This window comes from Pungitius pungitius, chromosome 21 (genome assembly GCF_949316345.1).
Source record: "Pungitius pungitius chromosome 21, fPunPun2.1, whole genome shotgun sequence".
Classification (NCBI taxonomy): Eukaryota; Metazoa; Chordata; class Actinopteri; order Perciformes; family Gasterosteidae; genus Pungitius; species Pungitius pungitius.
Window position 1 is genome coordinate 10,039,343 of NC_084920.1, and position 17,918 is coordinate 10,057,260.

The 17,918-nt window shown below is 41.3% G+C and overlaps 1 protein-coding gene across 1 annotated transcript; it reads left to right on the forward strand.

Moving 5' to 3' along the window:
- Positions 1–10,702, forward strand: si:ch211-214e3.5 (zinc finger protein 518A). Its single transcript, XM_037463816.2, has 3 exons — positions 1–386; positions 2,446–2,520; positions 5,243–10,702. Exon 3 carries the CDS (start codon positions 5,263–5,265, stop codon positions 9,307–9,309), a length of 4,047 nt encoding a protein of 1,348 aa, XP_037319713.2. The 5' UTR covers positions 1–386; positions 2,446–2,520; positions 5,243–5,262; the 3' UTR covers positions 9,310–10,702.
- The last annotated feature ends 7,216 nt before the right edge of the window (positions 10,703–17,918 follow it).

Below are 17,918 nucleotides of genomic sequence, written 5' to 3' on the forward strand. Positions count from 1 at the left end.
CACACACACACGCACACACACACGGGCAGCGAATGACGTAGAGCTCGCTCTGCGAAAAAAAAGCAACGAGGTTCTTATGGCCGTTCCGCGAAACAGAATATATTTACACTTGGGTGAAAGTTGTCTCAACTGTGTTTTCTACGAAAAAATTCCCTTCACGGCACTAGTTTGGTATTTAACAAGCATTACATATTCATCCGCTTGTACATGAGTGTCAAGAGCACGTCAGTACCCGGATGGACTGTCATGGCCGCCGTCGCTGTGGATCCATAGAGGGGAGAGAAGGAAGGCAAATGTTTGTACGGTGTGTTTTTTTGTACCGTAACCTCCTTTTCACCATGTCGGACGTTGACGGGGACGCCACCTGAACTTCCATCGAGTTCACAGTAAGGAACTACAGAGATTCTGTAACTTTAAATGTCTTTGCGTGGGAGGGGGCTTTATTTTGGTGTAAAATAACTGCTTATTGAACTCTACAGACAGTTAACGTAATCGCGAAGTGGCTCGTCGGTTCCTCGTGTGTCTGTATCATAATTGCTATAGTGCCCTAACATCTCGCAGCGTTCCTGTTTAAGTCCTTTGTTGGTCTCCGTCTGCAGCCTTTTACATATCCCACTAATGCAGCGGTCCTTAAACTTGTAAACGACTGTGGAGCAAGTCACTCGGAAGAAGTAAACACAACGTGAAATTATTTTGTTTGTAAAGGTGTCGGTCGAGCTTCATATGTTCCTAACATGTTGTAGTTGTCCCCGGTGTGGTGTTACGGGGGCTGCTGGAGTATCACGTTAATTGCAGTTGTGAGACGATGGAACTTTTCCTCTTCATCACTGAGCTTCATTTATATCCGTCTTGTCTAACGTTAAGTTGCGCGGACCTAAAGGAGCATACTTGTCTGCGTCCAGGTGTTTCACTCAAGTTCTGCTCACTTTAATAACACCATTAATTCCATCCAGTTTTATTATAAATAATAAAAAATATAGGCTCATCTAGTGTATAGTTTAAATTTGATTTGGACAGTAAGTGATTAGTATTAAAATGAGTTATGTGTTCGTTGAAGACACTGTTGGCACTGATCCGTTTCTCTTAGGCTGACTGAGATAAATTATAGAATCATGGCAGCCATTTTTACCCCCAACATGGCTGCCTCAGATCCACAAGGTAGACAGCTGACTGAGAAATAAGGAGTTGAAGGTTAATGTAGGCCTCTTTGCTGACTACTTTATTTGTGTAAATGTTAAATTTAGGTTCATAATGCCTGTACTAAACATGTTTTAAAAGAGCACCCTCTATTTGCTGGCTAGGTATGTGATCAGTTTTCCCATGATTCTGGTAGATGTGGCACAGGGGAAATCTCCTGCGTGCTAGACCATTTCAACAGTGTTGATAGTCTTGATCAGGCCGTAATGGTCCTATTCAATTTCAGTAATGCTCAAATTGCATACTCTTAATTACTGCTCTACAAAAGGTATACTTTAAGAAATGGGTGTCGACCAAATCTGCTAAACGATTAATTACCTCCCATGTCAAAAGTGTCAAATATTGAAGGAAAAATTAGGTCTTCATGCTGAGTGCAAAAGGTATTCAAGGAGAATGCCACCATGCCACGTTTTCCATGTGTTTGATTTCTTAAGTCTGCCTCGCTACGGTCTGTTAAATTCTTAAGTTTGACAATGAAAAAGAGAGTGGAGTTAGATGGTACAAAGTTCACAGAAGTGGAAGGTAGCATGCAATTACATTTGGAGCTAAAATTGTTGGAACTATTGGTTCCGTAATTGTGTTGATCCCCTGAGAGAATGAAAAGCAGCCTCACAGCTTGAGTGGCATGGCACTGTTTTCCACTGGATTATAGCCCGCAAAGCACTGGTTCTTTTGTCATGTTGTAACTTTACAGGTTCGCTCATTTGTAAAAATGTGATACCGCTAAATTATTTTAATATCTTTTAAAATTGTTGCTGCAAAGTTGGCTGAACTGAATATAATTGAAAAGAAATTTGAAAAATAATCCCTACATGTGTCTCTTTGTACACACCAAGCATATATACGTATGGGAGACATACTAATTACTTAAATGCTTAGTAATGCGGGCTCCTGATGATTTTACAGAATTCATTTAATTAAAAGAATCATTCAACTTGTAAAGAATGAAAAGAACAATGGCAAAACCGAATATTTTTGTTGGTACAGTCCAAAAAAGCCGTGGATACTTAAGATTTAAAATGAGACAAAAAACAGGGCAACATTTGCATCGATGTAGGATATAAAGGGAGACGTGTGACCAAAACAAAAATAAGTATGTGGACTTGATGTCCCTCAGCAGAGTGACGTGTGCAGTTGTTTCTGTTGGTTGGAGATCATATCAGTAATATGCAATGAATAATAAAAATGTGTTATTGAGCCGTTCTTGGGGTTAAATGACCACATTGTCTTTGTCTCTTCTACTCGCAGGTCCAGTGGCCATACTGGGAGCTTCTGTTCTTCAGACCTGACATGCATGTCTGAGTTTGTACTAAAGGAGTACAGGTAATAACTTTAATTAACTGATCTCAACCATTCTATTCTCACCACAGTAATAGGGCCCCAACGGCAACTAACCTACAATCATTTAGACCGATATTGCGTGATAGGATTTGCGCTACTCAAGGGAATGTCAATTATTTTCTCATTAAAATGATTATGGTGTTTTTTTTAATCCTATTTGTTTTTCATCTGGAAGCTCTGCCGAACAATTTGTTGAAATTGGTAGAACATGGTGTTTAAGTCGGGATAGCACCACAGTGTTTCATTTCAAATTGTATTTTGACACATATTAACAAATATTCCATCATTTTGAATTTGCAGCTGGCTAACCCTAACCCTATTATTTGATGACATTTAGGTATACTGAACAGCGGTATAAGCAGTGAAGCTCGAACTTTCTGGTGGCCTTGGATCAAATGAATAGAAGCGTGTGTATTCGGCTGCTGAGCTGCATCCAGAGTTTCAGGCTGTTTAGGGCGACCACTTCTAGTTGGAAAAATCACTTTTCAAAACCGCTTGTTTTGATAAAGGGCTGCCCAGCACTCTGACAGAGAACCCCCCCCCTATGGACTGTCGGGCTATGCGGTCTTCGCTTGTAGCTGTCCCATTCATTGGTGCTGAAAAGCATTGCAGACTCTAAAATTTCAAATGAGAGCTAGTTTTTAAAATGGAAACGATCATTGAGTGCCATGATCATGTAATAGTTATGTCATCAACACAGGAGCTTGCAAGCGGAGACCGTGTGTGTCTGCATAGGGCTAGAGAGCTCATTGTTTAGCAAAGATCCAGAGATGAGTTTTTCTGTCTAAAGAGTAGCCTGTAGGCTAAAATGTTTCAGTAAAACTAGATTTCCACATTAAAAAGACTAACTCAGCAGGACCCCCTGCTTGTTGGGCAGACGTGGCTGTCGTTTTTTACTTTAAGAGCTGAATATATGGGGCGGAGCTTTCCTACTGGTTTCCAGGATGTTTAGGTGGCTGTTGTGTATTAAGGAAATAAAGGTTCAATACACCGTATTTTTGCGACTATAAGGCGCACTTAAAATCATTTTTTTTTCTCATAAAACGACAGTGCGCCTTATAATCCGGAGCGCCATATATATGGATCAATTGTTTTATCCATACTGGTTAACGAGGATCCATTGGAGGGAAAGTGGTGCCAGCAGCCGTGCTAATTCCAGCTCCAATAGCGTATATTAAAGCTGCTGTAGTTAAAAAGCTCGTAGTTGGATGTCGGGATCGAGCTGACGGCCCGAGGCGCCACCGTCTGTTCCAGCGCTGCCTCTCGGTGCAAGATGCACGAAAGCATTTGCCAAGAATGTTTTCATTAATCAAGAACGAAAGTTGGAGGTTCAGAGATATTGTTAATATCCACGTTAACGTTTGAACAACGTTACCATGGGAGTGAACGCTTAATAAAGTTTGATTTAGCACAGCCGATCTAGTGGATGCATAACGCAACCCCACTCAAACGTTTTACTGCAGTTTCTTCTATTCTATGCGCCTTATAATCCGGTACGCCCTATATAGGAAAATAGTTTTAAAATCGGCGATTCATTGAAGGTGCGTCTTATAATCCAGCGCGCCTTATAGTCGCGAAAATGAATATTTGATTTGGCTGAATAACATTTACTCAAATGTAAATTCTTAACACTTCCTGTTTCTAAAGCATCTGAAAGTGAGTTGACTTTTATCTGTGATTCCCAGCTGTGCAAATGGTGCTTTTACGAGTGAACAACTTGTGACAGTCAAGTGAATTTCGCGCCAAGTTACAGAAATTCCGAGATACACAACGCCCGCTTGTGCAGCCTATTGTCTTACATTGTTATTGAGTACTTTTATGGCTTCAGTACAGACGGTATAAACAAAGTTCAACAGCTGTCAGGTCATAGACTGATAGGAGCCGCATGGGCCAATGTATGGGCAGTTTTGAGGCTTAAGGCAAATTCATATGTACAATCCACCCTTATTTTTTTTTCTTTACTGAGATTTGTACTGTGCTTTGCCGGAGAGCAAAGGAACAAGTCTTTAAAAAGTACATTTTTGGGTGCGCAGGCGGCATAATGTCCTAGCAATGCGTGTCTCTTCCGTCGCCACCAACGACACTGGCATGCAGACCAGAGGCAGTGTTTTGACTAAACGTCTCAATATCAGTATTTGGGCTTTTTGAGTTGCGTGAGCTGCAGATAACAGTGTTTCTGCTAAGTTAAGTTTGTAAATGCCAAATTGCCTTAGATGGCTTTACAATCTGGACACATGCAACAATCCTCTGTCACAGATACTTCACGTCAACCTCACATCGTTGCAAAATATTTGAAATGTCTTCATAGCACAATAATAAGATTGTAATAAATTGTATTGTCATTTTCAGCTAAAACCAAAGCCTTCTATTTTAATTGTTTAGCTTAGTTTGCCACTTATCGTAACAATTCTCATTCAAAGTTCTTGTACACCCAGTTGCACGCTGAGACCTCTTCCAGCTCAGACGAGAGTCGTGAATGATTCTAACATGAGAAATGTATAGCTAAAATGCCCATGCCATAATTTTCTTTATTTATTGCTGGTCATGTTGTTGCAATATTGCAAATGTTATGCTCGTTGCCTTTTTTACCTCATCATGCAGGCCTAGAGGGCATGGAATTATGAAAGATCTAATCTGAAAGGTAAGTGCAATAAATTGGACCCTATTGATTGTACTAATGAAAACCATATGTGTTTACTTACAGATACCTTTAGATTTACAACTATGGAAGAAGATCTCACAATACTGAATGATTCTGCCAAAAACTGCAACAAATCAGTAACTGGGGATGAAAAGGTAAAAGACTTTGTGTTTAAGCATTTCAGAGAAGTTGCGGATGGAGCACTCTTCAATAATGCAGAAGACTCTTCCATCAAGGAGCATGGAAGTCCCATCAGGAAAGAAAAAACTACTATGAATAGAGGCCATTGTAAAATACAGCAGGGGGCTGTTTTCTCTGGAAAAATTCTCAGTTTTGGATGCTCGGTGTGTAAAAATGATTGCCGATACAGCCCCAATGATCTCCTTAAACATTTTCGAGCGGCCCATAAAGGAACCCTCCCTACATACCCTTGTGACCTGTGCGGTTTTGTCACCAACGAGTTCCCTGCTCTTCAACGCCATCGGATTGAGCACCGGAATACTCTTGTCACATGCGAGCTCTGCGACAATGATGTGCAGTACTCTCTGCTATTGCTTACCAGACATTACATCATGTGTCACAGTCTAAATGGACAGTTTACCTGTGACTGGTGTGACTTTACAACTGTGGATGCAGGTACATTCGTCCAACACATACATCATCATAATGAGAGTCCTTGGAAGTGTTCCAAATGTAGACACATCAGCCTGAACGAGGAGGATCACAACAAGCACATGAAAGCTCACTCGGGTACATTCCCCTACACCTGTCAGATCTGTGGATATGGTTCAGCAAGGAGCGAGTATCTTAAAAAACACACAGCAGCTGTGCACAAAGAAGAAGCTGAAAGAAGGAATGTATTGAAGGCTCTTGGTGATAGCGGAAGCCCAGCAAATGCATCCGCAAGCTTAAAACTTTTGCTGAAAAAGAGTTGTGAATCACAGGAGGCTCAGAGGATATCAAAACTGAACTGCCTGTCTGGGAGTTTCAGCAACCAAAATGGCAGGCTAATCAAACCAGAGATATCCGTTGAAGAGACCTACCACTTTGTGGATTCCAAAAAGGAAAACAAAAATATGGGTAAAGGCTCTCATTACACAGAGCAATCCATGCCGATAATGTTACAGGAATGTGACAACTCTGGAAGTTTGGATGTTTCGAGTCACACCAGTCCTAATGGGCTCACTGTTCTGATGGTTAAGAACAAAATCTCTCTCCCCCCCAACTGTACAACCAAAGTGATGGGATTCAAGATGGTTGATGGCAAAAAACATTTAGTTCTCAAAGTAATACCAACAACAAAGCAAGATTTATCCACTCAAAACCATTCCTTTATTGAAGAGTTGGGCTCCTCGACACCAAGTCCTGTGTTGGAGAAAAGAGTCCCAAATGAGAATGGGGAATGCTCTAATAGCAGGAATTCAACATCACATAGTTTGGCCTTTTCACCAAGAAGTGAATCTTGCCTCCAGATGGATCAAGGTGATATCATGGCAGTAAAAGTTAAGATTGAGGAAGAAGAAACCTCTGTTAGCAATCATGATTCCCCTGCTCAAGATGATGGAGAGCAAACTCCTCATTTACTAGGTAGGTCTTCAACATGGGCAGACACCTTATATCCCATTACAAATGAGTTTGATCATTTGGACGACCAAGTTCAGTCGAGGCAAGCCTCCTGCTCAGAAAGAAGTGAGTTTCATCATAACTCTGTAACATTAAACTGTGATGCAACCTGCCGTAATGGTTCTCAAATCAGTTATACTTCAAACATGTGTACTGACATGGTCACTGATTTATCGTCACCCTCAAAAGATGCTGAGGAAATATCTGCCAAACGATTCTTGAAAGAAACCATTGAAAACTGTGGGGCTTCAAATGAGTTATTGATGATTGAAACTGGCACAGACAAATTTAGTGACAACGTAGAAAATGATGACCAATGTTCTCGGAGTACCTCAGAAGAATCCTATGTGATGGGAACGGAGACTCAACATAAAAATGACAGGCTATGTTTTAAAAAGCTTTTGACTACCCCAGCGCCTTCATCGGAGTCATCCTCGTACGCCTCAGTTAACACGCACAATTCCCCAAACCAAGACGTATTTCATTTTCATAATTATTCCAAGGAAACGCATGGCACTTCACCTAACAATACCCAAAACTGTGACACTATGTCCGATCCTTCAGCAGACAAAGAAAGTATTTGTAAATCATCACAGATTAGTTTAACGTTGGTTGAGTCTCCAGAGCTATTCACAGAAAGGGGTAAAGACTCCACTCAAGAAAAGGTTTCTGAGAGTGACATTAATGAGTGCATAGCTAGTGTTGACGATTCTGCCACTGAAGAGGAACATCCTGAGTCAGTGCTCCAAGACTTTAATATCATCAAAATTGAGGAAGAGAGCATTCCTATATCAAACAAGCAGTCAGACACACAGAGTAGTTCAAATTCCTTGGGCACTTTTGTGGAGGAACATTCAGACGCAATCATTACCCAACAACTACATAGGGAAAGAGTTGGGTCTTCTGGGGCAAGTAATGATTTTTTAAAACAAACAAAGACTGCTCTACGAATTCTTCAACTGCCAGAGGGAAAGCAATCGGTACTCCTGAGAACTAGTGAGAATCGTTTTGCTGTTCCGGTGCAGGTCAACGCCCCTCCAGGTTTCAAACTGATAACCAACTCGGCCAATCCCCAGATCAATGTATCTTATATGAGGCCAGGGTTTGAAAGATCAGGTAACCCTGCAGGAGGAACCCTTGTTCAAAACGGAAAGAGAGCAGGTACATCAGAACCAAAGGCAGGAGCTTCTGAAAAAGGGACAACACCAAGTGCTGGAACCACCTCAAATCACTACCTTATCAACAGCCCTGGTTTTAAGGGTCCCTTACTCCTCTCAAGCACACCACACAACACGCCTACTGACAAAACGGTGCAGACGGCGCCAACTTGCTACTTGGTACAGAGGTCCGTCCCATTTGTTCAGACACCCAGTGCTCCTGGTCTCAGACTGGCAAGTACACAGTTCCAATTGAACTCAAAGCCAGTTCTGGCCATGCCTGTGAGCCCTTCAGAAAAACCTAGTACGCTGCAGACTGGTCGCCAGGCATTCTTGCTCCGATATATTTCTCCACCCAAATCAAACGTACTATCGAATAACCAAGACACAAAGAATGCGAGTCGGTGTAGCCAAACCAGTGAAAGTCCTGGAAACAAAGTAATATTTAAACTTGTCACTCCTACCAGTAGCCATCTTACAAGTTGTGCTGCCACGTCGAGCAGTCAACCTTTGTTTTTGGCTAGCAGACCTCAGACACAGTGTTTTCTAGTGGCGTCAAACAAGACAACTTCCTCTACTGGAGTAAAGAAATTGATACCCCTACAAAATACTGCACACAAAGATGTCAATGAATCTTACATTTTACCCTCCCGGATGAATGTAATGGCACAAATGTACGATGCAGAGAAACCAATGCTGGCCCCAAGGCCAATTAGGCCCCCAAGCCAAAGGAAAAGGCGCAGGAAAGCACTATTTGACGAGCTTCCAACGCCGGTGCATAAAGTAAAACGACTCTCAAACAAAGCACTGACCGAGAAAGAGACTACAGTATTATGGAAACCTATAGCCAAAGAAGTTGAAAGGACACTACGGCTCGCCCCATTCAATTCTCTGCAGCTGATCAAATGCCCTCGTAGATACCAGCCTGTGGTGGTGCTCAATCATCCAGATGGTGACATTCCCGAAGTGGCCAACATTATGAAGATCGTTAACCGGCACAAAGGCGTTGTTACTAAGGTCTCCCTGTCTCCGAAAACCATCCAAGCGCTCTCAGAACTCTGCGCTTTACAGAAGAATTCCTCGACCAAAGGTGCGCCGTCTTACTGGGAGGCCCCAAAACCCCGGCCAATTCAGAGTTCTGTCCGAGAACGTTTCCTTCTCAAGATGAAGCTAAGAAGAAAAAGTAAAAAAAAGTACCAGGTTGTAGATACTCGTTCAGGCTGCAGAGAAGAGCCTGCGGCGTTTGACTGCTGGTTTTGTGGTCGGCTCTTTGACAACCAAGAAGATTGGATTGGTCACGGCCAGCGGCACCTCATGGAGGCCACACGAGACTGGAATAAACTCTTCTGAAAAGGGTTCCATCACGTTAAAGAATGTGATATTTGGTTCCCTTTCAATTAGAAAAAAGTTTATTTTTTAAAGACTTTCCACATTTCATTTGTTCAATTTCTGTTCCTGTAAATACATGTTCTGAAGTAATTCATAGTTTATCTTTTCATATGTGCGTTTTCTGGTAAAATATGTACTGCAAGCATGATTAATATCATGCAAGGACAAGTCAGATTGAACTGTGAAAATGGTACACTGTATTTTGAAGATTTAAGAGCACTATCTTAAGGAGATGGGATAATATCAGTAGAGGTGGTTTAAATTACTCAGGTAATTTCATATTAATCTGGCTCGTCACTTTTGCTTAATTTCTTGCATAGGTTTAGAGATTTTTATGTTCTTTGCTATCCTATATATGAGGACAGGAAACTATTTGTAAAGCTTACCCGCTCAAGTTTGTTGGTAAATACCTTTTTGTTTTACTCTTGTGGTGTAAAATCTTACGGTCCAAATTTTGTCCATTTTGTATGTTTTTAATTGAAGGGGATTTCATTATTTTCTATCTGCAGGCTTAATTTACTCATTGTCAACCTGTAGCAACACTCAGAACTAGAAATTAGAGTAATGTAAATCTCAAGTTTTGCAAATACTGTTTTATACTCTTGCATAGAGGATAATCCTGTTAAAATGGCTCTAAGGGAATTGACCCATTTTACGCCGTATGCAGTTTCCAAGCAACTTTATTTTTTTCAACAGCGCAGATTTTCAACCTTAAGATGCCAAAGATGATAGAATGGCTGCATTCCTTTAGTCGTTTTAGAATTGGAATTTTACAGGTTTTATTCCCCCAGGTGTCATTAATATACAAGACAGATTGCAACCAACTGTTGTTCATAATTGAACAACGCTAACTCCTCCATTAATTAATAGTTTAGTCTGTCAAACGTCAGAAAACAGTGAAATGTCTTTTTATAAAGACCACAGAAACATCATCTTTTGTTGGTTTGTCATATACAGTACAAGGAAAAACAGCAAATCTTAATTCAGTGACTAAAACAAGGCAATGTTTAGGAATCTTGGATAAAACTAACTGTAGTCAAAACATTAGCAAATTGCCTTTTTCTATGGATGGGATGATTATTCCATTCAAAAGCAATACGTTAGAGCTATAGCGCTGAAGCAATTCATCGACTCGCTTACTCCCTTCTGCTCTATGGCTCCAACGCATTGCTGAGAATGATTTAACATGTGTTAACATATTTTCTACCAAGGTAACTGTGTTCTGCAGACATTTCAGAGCGAAGGTCTTTTGGGAAAGCGATGGCGTAAAAGTCACTGAAAGGCAGCCATGCTGGGGAGGCCTGTTATTCAAAAACCTTTTACTCAACAGGTTTTTAGGGAATGTGTTACTGCTGATTTGATTCTATGAAAAGGGTTGTTTTATAATGAGGTGTTGGCTGGATCACTAAGGAAGTAAGAAATGTGACTGCAGAAATAATCAAAACTGGAATAGGTGGCTCAATGTGCACAGAGACCCTGAATAATACCACCAGAAAAGGAACTTCCATCCCTTGTTTTTCATGTTTCATTAAAGGGTTTATTGTTAACTCCAATACGTTCAGAAGTATTGTTTTAATGTTACATTTTTCATGCCAACTTGGACCTTGTTTTTTGTATTTTAATGGTTTAATGATTGTATTGCATAATTCTGTTCCATATGCAAGAGACTGAACAATGCAAGCCATGCTAATGTTTTTATTTTTATTTTATTTTCAAAATCCTTCTAAACAGCCAGCCTCCTGTTACTGATGTTTTCACCTCAGTATCTGCTAAATGTTGTTTTCATTTCAATCAAGAACATGGCTATATTATTCTACATTTGAGGCCTGAAATCTTTTCTTGTTAATCTTCTAAAGATGTGGCTCAAGTAGAAGCTACATTTCACTCAATGTGACTCACCAAGAAAACCAAACAAGCATTCAACTTTAACCTGTGTCCTCTTCCCAAAGCAATCTGTCCAGCACTTTTTTGAAATGTCACTTCCTCCGTATTTCTTTTTTCTCCATAAAGTGAGGTTACTGTGTCTCTTCAGTTAACTATCCTAGCTTAGCAAAAAGACCAGGTGCAAAGTAAAAGAAAACCAACTTTTAACACCTTTTTATAGCTCGCTGTATGCGGTGGGGCTGTGGTTTTAGGGGGAGTTGATGGCCGTATGGATCAGCAAACACCAGTGCAACCCATCACCCATCACTCTGTCTCCGGCTACAGCACGGGTTGCCAGATATGTTTAGAAAACACAAGGTGTCTCATTGCGCCCAAACTTACCAACTTCAAACAACATGTTTGTGATACTTTCCCGCCTACTTCCAGCCTTTATGCTAAGCTTGATGCTGGTCTTCTCATCTTCTCTGAAGAGACGTTCCAGAGTACATAATTATCCTAGCTTAGCATTAAGACAGCCAGCAGGACAAAAATAGCTACATGGCGCTTCCCTGTAATTGTTGTAATTTCTACGTATTGTTTTGTGAACAGATTTAACAAATCAGAAATAATTTGTCAGCTGGTGAGCTTTAACATGATGACAAGAGCTCTGTATGTAACAGACACAACTTTGATATCCATTTACCCATCTCACTGTAATAAAGAAAGCAAAAAAGCTTATTTTACTGATTAAAGCTATTTTAATCAAAGCTGTCTAGCCAGCTGCGAACTTCTTGGTCATATTTTTTCCAGATTATAAACTCTTATTTTCTTCGCTGTTAGATGTGGCAACATTCCAACTCATTAACGGGCTGTTAACAATTGAAATGATCGCCTAAAAAAAGTAAATGGTGTGTAATTCTATCTTCTAGTTTTGGTACATAATATACAGTACTTTAAAGTAATATAGCAGGATGGGAAGTATCCGTTTTTATGTTGGGGGTATTCATTTCTGTTTTCACGATTTGTCATTCTTTGAGTTTGAAATGAACTCGTTGCTGTAGAATTTTAGGATACAAAATGAGATAATTGACGCTATTGAGTGCTCGGTAAGTACATTGAATGCAATATTTTGTAGCTCCCCACTTCACAGCCAAATGGATCATCCACCTTCTCGCTGTTCTCAGGCCAATTAACTAATTGGTTTCATCAGAATACCCTGATTGAATAAAAGAAATTAGTCCTTCACCGTGATGGCTTGTTATAAAGCGATACACTACTAGATCGGCTCATTTTCACAGTTGTGAGGGCGAATGGAAAAGTGAGCAGTGATAAAACCGTTTAACACAAAGAAACTGTTTCCTCTCTCCCCTGGAAGATGTTGCTCTACCACAAACTGGATTTTAGCTTCCTCATGTACATTAAAGCTGTTCCTGTCCAGCAGGTTGTTCACATCTTTACTGAATCTCTCATGCAAAGTGCCTCGATTGTCCTTCGGCAGGTCGACAATGTGTACTGTATTCGTTTGTTCAACTTTATGCGTCACTCTAATAAATGTGCATACCTAGTGTAAAAATAGTTCTGGCTTTTTTTTTTTCTTAAGTTAATGTCACACATGTAAGTGCTAAACCAATGTCATGCTTTTGTGCTTTATTTAGCGGGCGGTAGTGACGCTCTTATGGGCCAATGCTGAAAAGGTCCACACGAGGGCCGGACAGGACACAACGTCATAGGCTCTGCTACCTGAATTCCAATGGCCTGGATAATTGTCCACTTCATACCATAATCAATTATTTAATGTGGGCTTAAACAATGCAAATGTGTTCTTGTTCACGTACTAAATAATCCTCTCATAAATGTCAGTGATGAGGCTTGGGATAGTGCCTGATTTGAGAGTAAAGCGTGGTGACAGTTCGGTTTGGCAGTCCGATGCAGACAATAAAGGCCTTGAACAGCTGGAACAAATCAAAAGATTCTCTATAAAGGAGGATTTATTGAAGGATTGTTGGAATATAATTAATTGGATTTAGCTATGCAATAAACTGGCAACTGAACATTTTCTGCAATTCAATTGATTTGAAAACCATTGATGATGGAAAACGTAAGTTTGTCATCTCAAATACAGAAATCGTTAAAGGCCCTGTGATGTCGAAATCTTTAATTAGAATCTCTGCTCATTATCCTGTCTGAAATTGGATGTGTACACGTTTCCCCAGAGCTACAGTCTAATTGACATATTGACGTATGAGCTGTTATGCCAAACAACACTTATTTCATACCAACAGGAAATAACATGGGGCCATTATTGTTTTTGAGCTGTTTGCAAATGTGCGGGGAGCTCTGTGTACTTAGATCAGTATATGTGTGCCAAAAAAAAATCTGTTTGTCCATGCTGGGCTACTGTATCGCTATATGACTGGCCCATTCCCGATGTGGCTATGAAGAGCTCATTATGAGCTATTGAAAACAATATAGTTGGTCTGAGGTGATTGTACCCTAATGAAAGCATGATTGTATATTCCATAGATCCCTCTCGAAATGCGAGGCACTGGCCCTTTAAGAACCTTATGCTCATAGTGAAATGTAACACTACAGCAACAGGAAGTACTATAGTGTGCACATGTTGTTGGTAGAGGCAGTGCAGCAGAAAAACTGGTCCTTTGAGCAGTACATTTTGAATATGAAAAGCATGGGTCTTTAATTTTAAATACATGCACAAACGCACATGTACATGTGTGGGTATTTATATATATATAGATGTGTGTAGCTTGTCTGGTAGACAGGTGCACCCAATAAACGTAGCAGAAAGACAGCCAGGTCTGCGGGCTTCTGTAGGACTTCAAAATAGGTCATGTTCACATCAGGGACGTCTGCATAATTTTTCTGACTCCTCTGCTGCTGGAGTGGTTCGGGCCAGTGGCCTGTGGCTTTGGAGAAGAGCTCTGTGTGGGGGATGGGATGTTTGAAGGCGACCTCTAAACGGAACGCTACCATCATAGAAGCTTGGACGCAAAAGCAGTGTCTGACTAAAGACAAGAGCACAGCCAAGTTCTGAGAAACACCTTTATTCAGAGAACTGTTGCCCAAGCGGACTCTTCCTCTGGCCTGTTTTTTGGTGGAGAGCTGTCTATTGGTTAGAGGTTTGCCACGCCCACTTTAATGATTAGGCGCACCCACCGCTAAACTTCAGACCTTAAACCTGTTTGCAGTCTTCTGCTGAGATTCTTCCAAATTTCATTTGGTTAATTTCCATCAATCATCTTTAAGTCCATACATGTTTTTCAATTTGAAGCAGCCTTATCTTATCATTTCTGCAAAGATTTGGGCTACTCCATGTACTCAAATGTTGTAATAAAATGATTGAAGAAGAACAAAGGCAATTCTTGAAATTATATTTCCATTTTACCTGTTATTACAATATCAAACAATTGAGAAGGGTAGAAAAAAATACAGGGATGTGTAAGCCATCATTAAAGCCCATTCATCACAGAATTATGCAGGCCTTCCCCATATTTGTGGAAATAATTAACTGAAATTAATATGACAAATAGTTGCAGCCTGGTATTTTAAAAAGAGTGAACACAAATGTGTGGCGGGTTGTGGTTACCTCAGCTGATAAGAGCGGGGGAGTAATTCAGGGAACGGTGCCGGTAAGTAGTTAATGGGAAAAGCTGACCCGGCACCGGATCAGCTTTGCAGGACTTGGAGGGCGGGACTGGCGGCAGAGACTCCATCGGACGCTCAGAGGCACGGCAGAAGAGCACAGTAGGGAGCGTGGGACTATTTTTTGAGTGTGTGTAGTGTGTGTCCAAGAACCTGCAAGGTAGCTCAGTCATGTCTACATTGGCGCCTGACCAGGGACGCATATGGATGCGGACGGACAACACGGTGACACAGCTGGGGGGCCAGGGAGCACCGGCGGTGGCGGATAAGGTTGTGGTGGAAAAGTTCCTGGATGGTCTCCCACAACACAATATCCCGAGGCAGTGCCTTTGCGCAGCATTTCTGTAAAAAGAGATGCCAGGCTGTTTTTGGTCATCCCCTGAGTTGGAATCCCGAAAGAGATTCTGACTGACCAGGGCACCTCGTTCATGTCACGCACACTGAGGGGACTGTACCAATTACTGGGGGTTAAATCTATTCGGACCCATCTTTATCCCCCACAGACTGACAAGCTTGTGAAGCGTCTGAATAAAAACCTTAAAAACCATGATTCGTAACGTAATTGCAATTGATGGCTTCATCCTCTGTTGTTTGCTGTACTGGACACTGGTGCAGCCCCTTATTCTGGTCGCCAAGAAGGATGGGTCAAAGAACCCCTGGACCAATTGGGAACCGCACTGGATTTAAGCAGAAGAAGATTCCTTTGTCGCCAGAGTCCACGGAGAGAACTGCTTTTTCCACTCCATTAATAGCAATTTACCATAAATGGTAAAACACCTCATGGACTGGCTGCTGCATCCGCATGCTGCATATGCCGCCGCCTACTTGTACGATGTCCTCGTCCACAGCACCACCTGCGGTGGAGGCAGGCCGGGCTCACCAGCAACTCAGGAAACGTGGACTTGGGTGGAGGGAGGTATGGTATCTGGGGTACCACTTGGGCGTACCACTTGGGCGGCTGAGGTGGACAAGATTGCAGCTATCGCAGCTGAGGTGAGGCAGTTTTTGGGGCTGCCAGCGTTCTATCTGCTTCCTCCCGGGCAGAATAGATGCTGAGATATTTGAATCAAAGGTTATTTGACATATTCAACAATCGACAGTTGTAATTGGTACTCTCTAGTCCGGATTAACAAGTCCTCATGTCATTGTGCATTGATGCATGTTTGATTTGTGTTCCTTAAACCTTTCCTGTGGATCTAATACTATGATAAGTTCAGCTGCAAAGGATTTTAGAGCACCAAAGTGGACTTGGACTGGACTTGAAGGTCTGGTGGATAAACACAACATAATAACTGGCCGACGGGGGGGTGAGGGGTAGTAGTCACTGCGCATGGCAAAAAAATGCTTGGGTAACACTGTCAAGACGAACAAATGCATGTAATTGGGAAGAGAATCTGATCATTTTTCAAAATAAAATATTTTTTTTGAAAAAAAAAGTAAAATGGAAAAAAATCTTATTCTCTCCGGTCGGTAACAAGTGGCCCGTGGGCCGGTACTGGTTGGCAGCCCGGTGGTTGGGGACAGCTTCCATTTAGTAAAAAATAAATTAAAGTGTATTTTTACGTATCTCTCTATCTCTTGTCAAAGCCTCAGTGAGCCGCAACAGAGGGGTTTACGACTGCTGTCCTGAACATATAAGGGTGGTTCTAATAGCGAACCAAAGTGTTATATTTAATTTACATCAACTATAAAGCTTAAAGGTGCTTAAAAACAAACATGCAAACAGGCTAGTGCATAGCAAGCTCTATAGCCTCACTCTTGCTTGGTCTATTTGACTCTAAATCGACAAAAGTTTACTAAATAAACATCACGCTGAAGTAGACTTGAAACTAGCTATCGAAACCATAAACTCCATTTTACACTCCTCGCGCTTACTTGCCATGCAAACTGTCACGGTTTGGGTTCATGTCATGTTTTATTTTGTAGTTTCATGCCTCTTGTGTCCCCGGGTTAACTTCACTTCCCGCCTTGTCCTTTCATCCCCTGTGATTGTCTGCCATGTCCATGATTGTTTCCACCCATGTCCAATCACCTGCACCTCCCCTGTGTATTTAAGCCATTGTGTCTCTTGTACCTAGTTATTGTAGTCTGTACACGTTTGTAGTCTGTGTAGCTTGTAGTCGGTAGTCGCCACGCCACGTCACGTCACGTAACGTCACGTCATGTCATGTGCTTAATATCGTGTCTTGTTAGTTCCTGTTCCCTGTCTCGCTTGTGTTTTTCATCCTCTTGGATTTTTGAGTTTCAGTTTTGATTTTTGGTATTTTTAACTTTGACTATTAAAGTATTTTTTCGTTCATGCAAACTCTGCGTTTGGGTCCTGCCTCTGCCCATCCCGTCGTAACACAAACAGCAGCCTCACTAGACTGCTGGCTGCTCCCACAGAGTTGCCGGACAAATTTCCATGGAGGTTGGCGAACCGGCACAAGACCCAGGAGCGAAGCTATGTCCAGTGTGGTGTGAGAACTTTGGACCATTAGCGTCAGTGTGCCCCTTTCCAGAATGAGACAGCCTACATTCAGACACTGACTGACCGAGGCACTTGGACTGAATGTCCTGCAGGAAGTTGCTGTTCTAGCAAGAACTGCCTACAGCACGAAGCAACCAAAGACCTTTCAGAGATGAAAAGAAAAATGTTGCTAATGGTTAAGTCTGTCAGCTGTGGATATCTTCACATGTTGTGTTTAGTTTTCTGTTAAAATGGAAACATAATTACTTACTGTATATGTGCGTGTGATGTATATAATTATCTATTGTCATGACACTGACTAAAAAAAAGGAACAGGGCCAGTGCCCGGATCTTTGAATTATTCATAGGTCAAAGCCCCCCTGTCCCCACCCAAGCCGTCTTTGAAATGTAGTTTTTTTTACAAAAGAAGTATTTACATTTTTTTAAATGTTTCAGATATTTTAATTTTTGTATCTCAATGAATGTACATCACTTAAAGTTTGTAAGGCTGCCAAACTCCTTGGAGAAGAAAAAAATACTATGATAAGGATGCTAGATGGTAGCTAAGTCCCTGTGAGGAAGACACCAACAATGTACA

Coding starts and splice junctions, on each gene's coding strand:
- si:ch211-214e3.5 (XM_037463816.2), top strand. CDS start 5,263: ATGGAAGAAGATCTCACAATACTGAATGATTCTGCCAAAAACTGCAAC.